Source organism: Marmota marmota, unplaced genomic scaffold, assembly GCF_001458135.2.
Source record: "Marmota marmota marmota unplaced genomic scaffold, marMar, whole genome shotgun sequence".
NCBI classification, from domain to species: Eukaryota; Metazoa; Chordata; class Mammalia; order Rodentia; family Sciuridae; genus Marmota; species Marmota marmota.
In genome coordinates, this window is record NW_026000169.1 from 7,155,303 (window position 1) to 7,167,753 (window position 12,451).

Genomic DNA, 12,451 nt, shown 5'->3' on the forward strand with positions numbered 1-12,451 from the left:
TGCTCGGTGTAAGCTCCTATAAGTGTAAGCTCCAAGAAGCAGTCCCCGCGGGCTCCGTTCCGGGAGCCGGAATTCGGCCGCTTAGTGCTTGGTGTATGCTCTGATAGGAGCAGGGTCCAAGAAGCAGCCTCCGCAGGCTCCCCAGCCCTGGGCCAGGGCGGTTCCGGGAGCCGGAACTCGGCCGCCCTGCGCTCGGTGTTCGCTCCGATAAGATCAAGTTCTAAGAAGCTCCCAGGCGCTGAACCCTAGCAATCTGTCTGCAAGCCGCAGGCGAATTGCATCCTGAAATTACCTGATCTATGGCTGAATGAGCTGCGGTCAGTCGAAAACAGGGAAGGTGACGTCAGTTTACCAACATGGTGGCTGCTGGCCTCCTCTGTGGTCTGACCGGTGTGGAGAACCGAGATGGACCGCTTCCTTCCCCCGTCTCGAACCCAGAATTCAGCCCTGAGTACGGTGCTTGCGCGGCTGGCAGAAACTGCAGCGCTGTAACCCTGCGTCTCTATCCCAGCGCGCGCTGCAGACTCTAGCCGCGGGGCGATTTGCTGAATAAGCAGTGTTACCCTCCGTGCGACAAACCTCTCGCGTTTGAGTCCCCGTAGCCGATCCTCGTGCGATGGAAATCCTTCCTCCAGGTTCCGGAGCACCCCACTATTGCTGGAAATTCCTAACAAGATATCCTTTAGCCGTCCTGACTTGTCATACTCCCACACAGTGAAGCAGCACATGGGGGCAATGCACTCCCCTCGCCGCCATCTTCCTTCTCCCCAGTTTTTTTTTTAATATTTATTTTTTAGTTGTAGTTGAACACAACACCTTAATTTCACTTGTTTATTTATTTATGTATTTATTTATTGGTGCTGAGGATCAAACCCAGGGTCTCGCATGTGCAAGGCAAGCACTCTACCACTGAGCCACAACCCCAGCCCAATTTTTATTAATTGTCCAGAACATGAAATGAAACAAAAACATTGGTGTTAAGTGATCTCATTTCTTTTGCCATTTATTGACTAGGGCATTGACTTTCATATCTCTGGTTAATGAGATTCTAAAGAAAGATGGCCAGGGAACATTGGCAAAACTTCTTGAAAAAAAGGTGTGCAAAGAACTTTCCTTTCAACTCTGAACTTTTTGGTCTGCATGTGATACTTGTGATATAGCAGCCAGTTTGGGCCTATGAAGATACATAGTTAAAAGGACAAGCCAACCCAGTGAAGATGACAGTGCTGCCGTTGTTTTCTTAAAAACAGGAGTCGCTTCTTTATACACTTGGGTCAAAGAATTTATCATGTACTGATTTATTATATATAGTATTACTCTTAATTTTTGATCCACTACTTTTATTTAATTTTTACATTCAACAAAGATTTGTAAATCTTTTTTGTAGGATAGGAAGAGTTATAAAACTATATTTAATTTGTCAGTCCATAGTTAATTACACAAATACTTTAATTTCTTGTGTCACATGAAATACAACTGCATTAAGAATGAAACAATTTCTTCAGTTCTATTAGCTTTTATCATTGTTAAAACTAGAAATTTGAAATACCATGTTAGTAAATAAATTCTTTTTTTCTAATCCCATAATTTTATTGGAATTTATATTTGAAGTACACATTTTGTTCATTGTGTATGTTTGTGGTATTTTCATAGGAATATCATTGTCACCCTCCTTTATAAGTCTCCCTGAGGGAAGACTAACATGTAGACTATATGAAATGTATTCTTCTCTAATGATCTGGAAAGGGAGACAAATACCAACTTAACCTATTATGAGTGTTGCCATGCAGTTTATGTTACTCTTATATAAAAGTACCTGTCATTTAGTGTTGATTCAAACCTGGTAAATTGCTAAGCTCTTTGATATATCAGCTACTAGAAAGTTCAGAACCAATTTCTCTGCTTAAAAGTATAACATAGCCCAAGTTTTGTGGTATTTACTTACGTAATTCAGTATTTGGTTCAAAATTTAGAAAGAACTAAATAGACTAATGAATTTCTATTCTATCTCAGGTAGACATGGCTTTCAAAATAAAATTATTATTAAGTGAAATAATAATTCCATAGAAGCTTCAAAGAGGCAGATCTTTCATTCACTTATCCAGTTATTATAAACGTGTGGCAATAATGACAAGGGCATAATGCCAAAAAGCAAACAATTTGTGTGGCTGTATATAAAATTTCTTAATATTTTATGAAACAAAAAAAGCATTGATTTGATCATTTTATTTGGGCCTTTGTTGGAGCATGATCTTCAGACTGAACTCATGAATATGACCTATTTCCTTCAGCCCTGAACTCTGGAATGCCTGCATACATTTTTGTTTTTAAGAGATATTTCTACTAGTTAAGAAACTTCTTTTCTGCTGTCTTTATTAGCAGAAAAATACAACTCATCCTCCTCTAAAACTAAATAGAATTACATTTCTCCTCATTTTTAACTTAAGAGGCAGAAGCATAAAGCCATTATTTGTGGGATATCATGAATTTTAAATAATTAGAGTCATGTGCCACATAATGATGTTTTGATAAATGACAGGCTATGTATGCAACGTTGGAACCATAAAATTATAATGCAGCTCAAAAATTCCTATCACACTTGTCATTGCTGTCATGGCACGGCACATTACATGTTTGTGGCTATGCTGGTATAAGCAAAACTACTGCACTGCCAGGCATATAAAAATAAAGCATATGCAGTTACGTACAGTACATAATATGTGACAACGATAATAAATGACTATTACAGTGCTTTTTTTATGGTTTTAATGTTTACCCCTCATTTTAAAAAAGTTTACCGTAAAAATGTAAAATGCTGCCATGTTACAGTGATGGCATCTCTTGATTTTATCAACAGGCCACATTACATCTAGGTTTCAGAGAGTATGCTGTGTGATTCATAATGACAAAAATTACATAGTGATGTATTTCTCACAATGTGTCCCCACTATTAAATGATGTCTGACTATATTTAGATAGGGGCTAATTTAAACTGTCTTTAAGTTGCTAGCTGAATGTTATTATGATAATGGTAGCATATACTTTTAATACTTATAGTTCATAATAAAAACAAATATAATTTTTCAAGACTTGCTATATTTCAGGCCATGTTTTACTGTTTATTCTTTTAATATTTATAAACACATCTCCACTAGAAAGTAAGTTCTATGAGGGCAAGGACTTAGGTTTTGCTCACTCTTATCCCTGGTACCTAGAACATTTTCTTATTTTATATCTAAATTAAAACATATATATTAAACTATGTAACTACATACATAAACTAAATTTTATATGTGTGTATTTCTGTATATATTAAACTAACAACTTGTGGCAAAGCTACTGAAGCAGTTAAGATACAGAGAGGTAAATTAACTTGCCTAAAATGGCCTAGTTAGTGGAAGAGTTAGGAATCAAACTTGTATCATCTGATTTCAGAACTTGTTTTCTCAGTTGCCATTGTTTCTTGCTGCCTCCATTTTGTCTAGAGAAATGCAGCAACACCAAGAAATAATAAATGTTGCTTATTCAGTATAATTAATTGGTAAAGGGCTGTGATGGTCTAATGCAGGATTTCTCTTCCTTAGCACTGTTATTTGGGTAGATAATTTGGGGAGGACTTCACTGTGAATTGTAAAACCCTGGCTCCCGTAGATTCCAGCAACCCTCCCCAGTTATGATGTTCAGAAATATTACTGGAGATTATCAGATGGCCTTCAAGAGATAAAACCCTCCCTTCCTACCTCCCTCAGTTGAGAATCACTGGTTTAGATCTCTACATTAGGATATCGAAGAGGGAAATCTGGAAGATACTTAGTAAAATTTGGCCTTCCTGCCATGCCATAGTGAGTTTAGAGACAAGGCAGGAATTAGTTTACTCTTTGACCATAGCCATGTTTTATATCAAGACCTGAATTTCATACCTTTTTATAAGGATTCCCTTGGAAATAAATTTATATAAAATCGTACATTTTCCCTTTTTATTCACAAAGAGCATCAGATCTCTGACAAGAATTTATATTTGGGGGTGGTGGTAGCAGTGCCAGGATTGAACCCATGGGCACTTAACCAATGAGACATGTCCCTAGCCCTTTTTTATTTTTTAATTTATTATTATTATAGTTTTATTTGGACACAATATCTTTATCTATTAAAGCTTCAAATACATTTTTAGTAGTAAAATTTCTGAAGTTGTAGTGTGATCAGTTTTGCTAGAACACAACAGGGATATTCCTAAAAATATCTCACTACAAAATCAGGCAATGAAAAGCACAGGATTTGGGGGGGGGGGGGAATGAGGTGAGGAGCTTTAGTCAAAAATTCTTAGTATAGGTGGGCATCATGGCATGTATCTATAGTTCCATTTACTTAGGAGTCTGAGACAGGAGGATTGCTTGAGCCCAGGAGTTCAAGGCTTGAACAATAGAAAGATCTTATCTCAAAAAACAAACAACAACACAAAACTTCATTAGTAACACATAGAAATAAAGATGCAATCTAATAAAAATGGTATCACAGCTTTACACGTTGTTACAAAATGCTAGAAATACTACAACAAATATATACCCAGCCTTGAAAAATACCTGTGATTTTTGCTTATAGAAGTGAACTTCATTGGAAGGGTTTTAGCTGGTGAGTTATTGGGAAAATTTATAAGAGGCATGGTCTAAAAGTAAATCTAAAGTTGTATCAACAGATGTGGATGAGTGTGTTTCAGAAAACAGACAGTGAACTGAAATAGCTGGTAAAATGTTTCAAGCATATGCAGATATATGTTTTGTGAATTCTTATGTGACTGAGTTCTGCTGGATGCAGATTGCAGATTCACTTAGTACTTCTTACAGCAAAATAATGCATAAGTGACAGTGAAGTTGTGTTATGCTCATATCATTCCCTAATCTATGAATCATCTTAGAACACATTTCCATACAAGCGTTAAAACAGAACCGATGGCATTCTTGATCTGAATTTTGAGGCTCTTCAAGAGTAAAATTTTTAAAAAATCACACTGAACTACAGAAAAGTATAACATGTATCAGATGAAAGCATAATTTTAAAAGAATACGTGGTTAAATTTGGTAGAACTGAAGAAAAGCTGGAAATCATTGTCTCCCTCCTGAGCCATGGCCTCCTCCTTTGTGGCAAGGATAGTGGTCAGAACCTAACAATAGGCCAGCTACTTCCCACACTGTCAAGTGCTCTATCTGCTATTCAAAGAATTTATACTAACAGACACGGTTTTATGAAATTTTTTTCACTTATTGGCACTCAGTGTTTATTCAACTCATTTTTAATTTCATTTAATTATTTAGCAACTGTGTTTACCCTTTACCATTGCAATACTTTAAGATTCGGCAGTATTAAATGCAGTGTAAATGCTCACATAACAAAAGAAATGATTCTGAAATTTAAAATTAATTTTAAACTTTACAAAAGTGAATTTTAAAAAACATTAACAAGAGCAGTGAGGTTTGATAGTCCTATCGAGTAATAGAAAATTGCCACTTTGAAACAATTAAAGCTGGAGTTGATATGTTGGTTTCTTATACTTTTAATTCATTTTTGACAAAATGATTAGAGAATAATACAGGTGTTTTTTTTTTCTATTTTGTAAGTATGCTTTCCATAGAAGATAACAAGAGTTTTTATTCTAATTATCTATAAAATCTTAATCTTCTGATTTTGAATTTTATAGAAAAGTAGTAACCTTTGATATAATTTAAATCCACATTTGTATTGAGTAAATAAAAAATATAAAATATATACTTGTTTTGTACTGGTTTTAGTTAATATTATTTTAACTAAAAATCCAAAGGTTTTGTTTATTTAAAACATAATAATCTTTAAAGTACTTCACTGAAAATATGAGTTTGAGATATCTTCTACTTTTGAGGAAAGGAGTGTTTGGGCTTCTGTTTAATTGTTTGTTATTTAAATGTATCCACTGCCCTGCATCCTTGTTTATTGGATACTCAAGTCTGTTTAGTATCCAGAAGGTCAGAGTAGTACCTTAACTCTGTAACTATTTCAGAGCCATATTGTTATAATTTAGAGTTTCTAGAATATTAGAATTGGAATCTACTGTATTTCTCTCAGGCAAGATGATACAACATAGGGAAATAATAGGAGTTAGTAGGGGTTTATTTATTTTCTTCTTCCAATATTAATTTCTATAAAAAGAATGTATATGTTTATTTTAGCTACCATTCAACTGACTAGCTTCTTAACCCATTTTGTCTCATCTTCCCAGATGTAGAACAACAGAAAAACCTTAAATATAGCATATAATATATAATGCAAGTATATATTATAGGAATAATTATAATATAATAATATGTAAGTTCTAGATTATTATTTCCATCTTATTTTAATGTCACTTTCATTGAAATATTTGCAGAATTGAAAACTTAATACTTAATATACTTAATAGAGTATTTCAATGTTTTTCACTTATCTCCAGTGGCTATACCTAGTTATTCTGTTATCGGTTTATTTTCTGTTATCAGTTTATTGTCTGTTATATAAACTCACATCCCCCATGAAGCTTTGGCACTATTGTGCTTTTTTAAATCAAGCAAGATCATTTGCATTGTGTGTGTGTGTGTGTGTGTGTGTGTGTGTGTGTGTGTGATGCTGGAGATTGAACCCAGGACCTGTGCATGCAAGGCAAGCACTCTACCAACTGAACTATATCCCCAGTCCTCATTTGCATACTTTTTATGTAGTGAAAATACATCACATATATCTAGACTCACCAATATTTAATACTATTTAACCTATCTGTAAAAAGACAAAAGCACCACAAGAAACTGGTAATGTAGAAGTCATGTGTGTCTTTAATCAATTAAAGAGTAGCAGAAATGTGCCATATTTCCTAATTATTCTACTGTGTTTCTATGTTCAATATTTAATTTTTTAAAACATGATACCTGTTTCTTTTATATGACTTCAGTTTTACTTACTGAATAACATTTTAGAATGCTAAGTTACCAATTAAAAATAGAATTACAAGGAGGTAGACATGGTAGTACACACCAGTGATCCCACCTATTTGGAAAGCTGAAGCAGGAGGATCACAAGATTGAGGCCAGCCTGTACAATACAGTGAGATTCCTGTCTCAAATATATCTCTGTGTTTGTGTGTTATTTAAAGTTAGGGTTTAGATCTACATTTGATGATGTATATAATTTACCAGTGTACTTTGCATAATATTTAAGATGTCTAATATTTTGACTTATATAGATAAATAGGTTTAGTTTTCCTTTCATTTCAGGAAGACAGTAAGAAATCTAATCTTATCACTCTGCTTAGAAAGAATATTTCCTAGACAAAAGTCTCAGTCTCCAAAAATAGTCTTTTCTCTAGAGAGCATGCCCAAAGTGGGTCACAAAATAGTGGAGGAGAGTAGATACTCATTCTTATTGTCCACGTAAGAAATGTGATTATATAGCTTCTTTAACTTTTACATCCTGTGCTCTTGAGCTTACTTTCTAAGTTTGAATTCTCACAAAAATAGCTTCTAAAATTGTGTGTGTGTGTGTGTGTCTGTGTGTATAAATAGTGATTGTATGCCAAATCAGCTATCAAGAAGAAAGAATTGAGATCAGAGTAAGCTGCAGTGAGTTCAGTGATATTATAAAACTGTTAAGTAGCATTTTCGCACATATTTACCCACAGTAGATAGTAGAAAAGGTATATTTAGGACTCCAAATGACAGGTGGTTTGAATTTCATCTTCTTTGTTCAGTAACCTTAATTTTACAATAAAGAAATGGGTGTTTTGCTACCAAAATATTAGTGATAATAGAAGTGCCTACATGTTATCTTTTTCTTTTATTCTTTCAGCCATAATGAAAGGAAAGTGACCTGCAAACATCCAGTCACAGGACAGCCATCACAGGACAATTGTATTTTTGTAGTGAATGAACAGTAAGTAAAAAGTTTCATGCATTGCCTGTAATCAGAATGAGGTTAGCACTGAGATTGCTCTAATCCGTATTTAATACAGTAAAATTGAACAGTTTTCTTACCTGAACAGTTGCAGTCAAGTGTAATAGTCCCAGCTGTTAACTACATGTGGTGTAGATACATGACCTAAAATTTATTTTTCAAGAGGAATATAATTTTAGAAGCTATTTTTGTGAGAATTCAAACTGAGAAAGTTTGAATTCTCAAGAGCACAGAATATAAAAGTTAAAGAAGCTGTATAAACTTGGCAAAATTATTAAACTTAATTTGAACTCAGTTTTTCTCCTTCCATTCAGTACATTTCCTAGGATTTCATAAGCATTAAAAGAAATAAGTGAAAAAAGTTTATATACTATGAAGCTGGCCACAAATGTTAACATTTTCTTATTTTTTAATATTAGAATAATTAATCTTATTCCTCTTTTTATTCTTTTTTCCAGTGGGTGGTACTGGGAATTGAACCCAGAGCCGCAAGCATGTAATCTTGTCTTCTACCACTGAACTCACCCCCAGTTTCTTATAATTCCTTTTTGTTTTTATTTTTTGTTTTAGACAGAGTCTTGCTTTGTTGCCCAGGCTGGTCTCAAACTCTTTAAGCTCAAGCAATCAATCCTCTTGCCTCAGCCTCCTGAGTAGCTGGGACTACCAGTGTACATCACCATGCCTGGCCTGTAATTTTCCTGTTAGATGACCAAGTTGATTATCTTCAGTAATGCCTTTTAGAATTAGCATGATATTAATTACATTGAGTTTAGCAGAAGAGTTAATTGTGTTTAAAATAGTTGTAAATATTAAATGTTACTCTGTAGTAACAAGTATCCAGTTATTTTGAAAACAGGACTCTTGCTTTGCTAACTTCAGGAAAGCATTACTGTAAAACAGTTTACTTACACAGTAAGTTCTAGAATTTAACATATTTTATTTTCAGGACTGTTGCAACCATGACGTCTGAAGAAAAGAAAGAACGGCCTATAAGTATGATAAATGAAGCTTCTAACTATAACATGAGTTCAGATTATGCAGTACATCCAATGAGCCCTATAGGCAGAGTAAGTACTTTGCTTATTGTTAATTATTGATCAGTGATAGTATGTGTAATTATTATATTTTTATTACTACATGGATTTAACTGTATTGGAGGTAATTGATATGAGGAGCAGTGTTTGAAATATAAAGTAATAAAGTTGTAATTTAATGACATTTTTAAAAAATACTTAGTTTACATGTTGAATAATTTTGCATATAGAAAAATGCTTGTGTGAGAAAATAGGCACTTTATTGAATCAGTGTAAGGTTTGTTATGGTTTTCTTCTTTTTTTTCTTTTTGGTACTGGAGATTGAACCTAGGAACACTTTACCACTGAATTACATCCCCATCCTTTTTTGAATTTTTAATTTTGAGACAAAAGTTTCACTAAATTGCTGAGGCTGCCTTTGAACTTGAGATCCTCCTGCCTCAGCTTACCAGGTTGCTGGAATTACAGATGTTTACCGCCACACCTGGCTCAATTTAAGATTGAAAGGGAAGATTAATACAATAACCTAGAAATCAAAAATTTTCTGACTACATGAATGCCTAGATTTAGGAAACATAGTAGAAAAATAGTTATAATTTAAAATTATGTTTATTGTAAGGGAATGGGCAGTAGACAATAGTTTTTTTTTTAATGTCTGCTAAGTTGTTTAAAATAAAGTTTTGTAGGATATTACAAGTAAATAAAATTTTCAAATAATGTAAGTAATTTCTAATTCTCACTAAATAACAGAAGAAAGCTAAACTCAGAATGCAGATGGACTTTTGAAATATGATGTAAAACCAAAAGTAAAAATATGAAACAATGAGAAAGTCAACCACATTATTTTCATGTATGCAGAATATCTGTAATTCATATAACAAAGAATAATTACTTGATAATTAAAGAACTGCCTTGGATTAATAAGAAAAAGGGTTATGATCCCATTTAAATGTGGGCAAATACTGTAAAATCAATTCTAAAAGAAGAAAATGGAATTTACTCTTTAGTACGTGGAAAAGATTCTCAGTCTCAGTGATAAGAAAAATGCTAATTATAACAAAAAAAGACCATTTTTCAGCAATTGGATTTGCAGAAGTCAAAAAGTTTTAAAGCATAGCATATTGGCAAAAGTGTAGTAAAATAGACATTTTTCTTTTTCTTTATGTAGTGAGTCTCAAGTGAAATGGATACTATGTGTATAGTCATTTGAAAAAGATAAAGATATTCCATAACTATAAGAACAATTATTTTAGATTGATAGGAATGCACATTCCCATAGTAATATTGGTTACCTCACTAGGTTGTCAGGAGGGTTGGCTGGATGCTAGACCTCAAGGGTAAGAAGTAGACTGGTCCTGTTTTATATTTTTGTACTATTTGAATTTTATACTGTAAGCATTATCTATTTGAAAGCAGTTTAGAAAAAATACTGTTGTGTACAAATAATGCTGTTAGCCTTCATTCATCAAAACACTATTAAATGCAGATATAAAGCAAAATGTTTTATCATTTGACTTATTCTTATACATTTGTTAATATTTTTTACTCACTATTCATTTTATAAAGTAGATAAAACAAAATACTGCACTTTAAGAATAGTATATATGTTAAAGGCAATAGTGTAAAACCTATGATCCTTTTGTAATATCCTGAGGGTAGGAGGATTCTTTGTATTGAACTCTTACACTTGAAACAACTAAGCCAACAAAAGTTGAATTGTGATAATTTATTTTTCCTACAAATCTCAGAGAAATCTAAAAAATACAAGATTAAAATAGTGAAGATAAAAAATAAGTTCAAATATCTAAGCATTATTACTGCATTTTCTCTCTTTTTTTTTTTTTTCTGTTTAGACATCACGGGCTTCAAAGAAAGTTCATAATTTTGGAAAGAGGTCAAATTCAATTAAAAGAAATCCTAACGCACCTGTGGTCAGACGAGGTTGGCTTTATAAACAGGTATTTTTTTCTCCCATTTGATAAGAAATAAAGGATAGAATCAAAGAGATCTTTTGAGCTGAATGTTGCCAAGACAATTACATGAAAATATATAAACTAGAAAAAGAAATGTACAATAGTCTCCCATACCCCTTGACTTTTATTACCCCTAAGAGTGTCAGGGGAAAAATAAAGACAGAAAAAGGAATGGATGTTACAATAAAGACTGTTTGTATATGTTGGCTATAGATATTTCTAGGTTTAAAATTAAATAGGTGCTGTATGTTAGGAATCCCATGCTAAAATTCTCCATGCAGTGCTTACTTCAACATCTTATATACTGAAATTGGAATTAGAGGGAAGATGAGCCTGGCCTCTGCAGAAGCATGACATATGAATTTGTGAAGCATTCTATATATTTTTGTAAATTTTCCAGGCAGAAATATTTTTTAAACATTTGGCTTTTCTATTCATATTAAAAATCATTAGATAAATGCACAACTCTATACTTCCCTGCCATTCTTTTTTTTATATATTTATTTTTTAGTTGGACACAATATCATCTTTTATTTTTATTTGTTTTTATGTGGTGCTAAGGATTGAACCCAGGGCCTCGCACGTGCTAGGCAAGCGCTCTATCACTGATCCACAACCCCAGCGCATTCTTGCCATTCTTCATAAAGGAATCTGAAAATAATTTGGATATTTCTGACTTTTTCTGGGTTTTGGCTTCTGTATTTTAAGACTATTCTCTCTTCCTTATAAGTTTTTGGGCTGTTTGGTTTTTCCTTTTTCTTGTTTGGCTATTTGCTCAGAGTTCACTTTCAGAGAGCTTTATAAGTTGGGATTTATATTGTACTATGTAGGAAGCTTGATAACTAAGATTTTTTGGAAAGTTGTTATTAGTATGGGGATTCATAAGCATGTAAGGATATTATCCCCTTGGACTTTGCCATCATTTTTATTACTTTGAGGATGTTATTTAACTTTCAGATTTCAGCTAGATTTCAGATGAGTAGGTTGCCAGATAATTGAGAGAATGTGTTCAACATTCAAGGCTTTTGCCTTTGTTCTCTTATTCTACATGACAAAGCAAATTAAACATTAGTTCATTGAATGATACATAATCTGAGGTAACAAATGGTATGCCAGTCGTCCCAGTTCATTAACACATTTGTATACATGTATTAAAATGTTATACTATCCCATAAAAATATACAATTACTGAGTTTATTAAAAATAAAAATATTTTTGAATTAGTTTATTGGTGGTGTTAATCTATTTTGTTAAATATTGCTAATTACTTTCAGCTGAGCTAATTTTTATTCATTAAAACTCATAATGAATTTTTTGTGAATATTCATTATAGTGTATTTCATCTGAAAGTTGAGTTTAGCTAATGTATTGAAAGAGGATAATCTTAAAATTCAGAGAATTCCCCACCATTCAAGTAAATTAATTTTGCAAATTCTCACTAAGTTGACTGGGCATATGCTTGGGTGGCATTTTTTTTTTTTTTTTTTTTTTTTTTTT

At 33.1% G+C, this 12,451-nt stretch overlaps 1 protein-coding gene and 1 non-coding gene across 36 annotated transcripts in view; both read left to right on the forward strand.

Annotated features, from left to right (window-relative positions):
- The window catches only part of Plekha5 (pleckstrin homology domain containing A5), a 238,821-nt gene that overhangs the window by 134,590 nt on the left and 91,780 nt on the right, over positions 1-12,451 (forward strand). For 33 of the 35 annotated variants that reach the window (XM_048787241.1, XM_048787256.1, XM_048787250.1 and 30 more), the window contains 3 exons: positions 7,843-7,926; positions 8,894-9,014; positions 10,835-10,939. In XM_048787241.1, the coding sequence (XP_048643198.1) occupies positions 8,907-9,014; positions 10,835-10,939 (213 nt within the window). In that variant the 5' untranslated portion in view covers positions 7,843-7,926; positions 8,894-8,906. The remainder of the gene's footprint in view (positions 1-7,842; positions 7,927-8,893; positions 9,015-10,834; positions 10,940-12,451) is intronic. The other 2 variants (XM_048787234.1, XM_048787263.1) reach the window with 1 other exon arrangement.
- Positions 11,235-11,339, forward strand: LOC125611814. Its single transcript, XR_007342053.1, has one exon. It is a non-coding gene; the product is annotated as a U6 spliceosomal RNA (small nuclear RNA).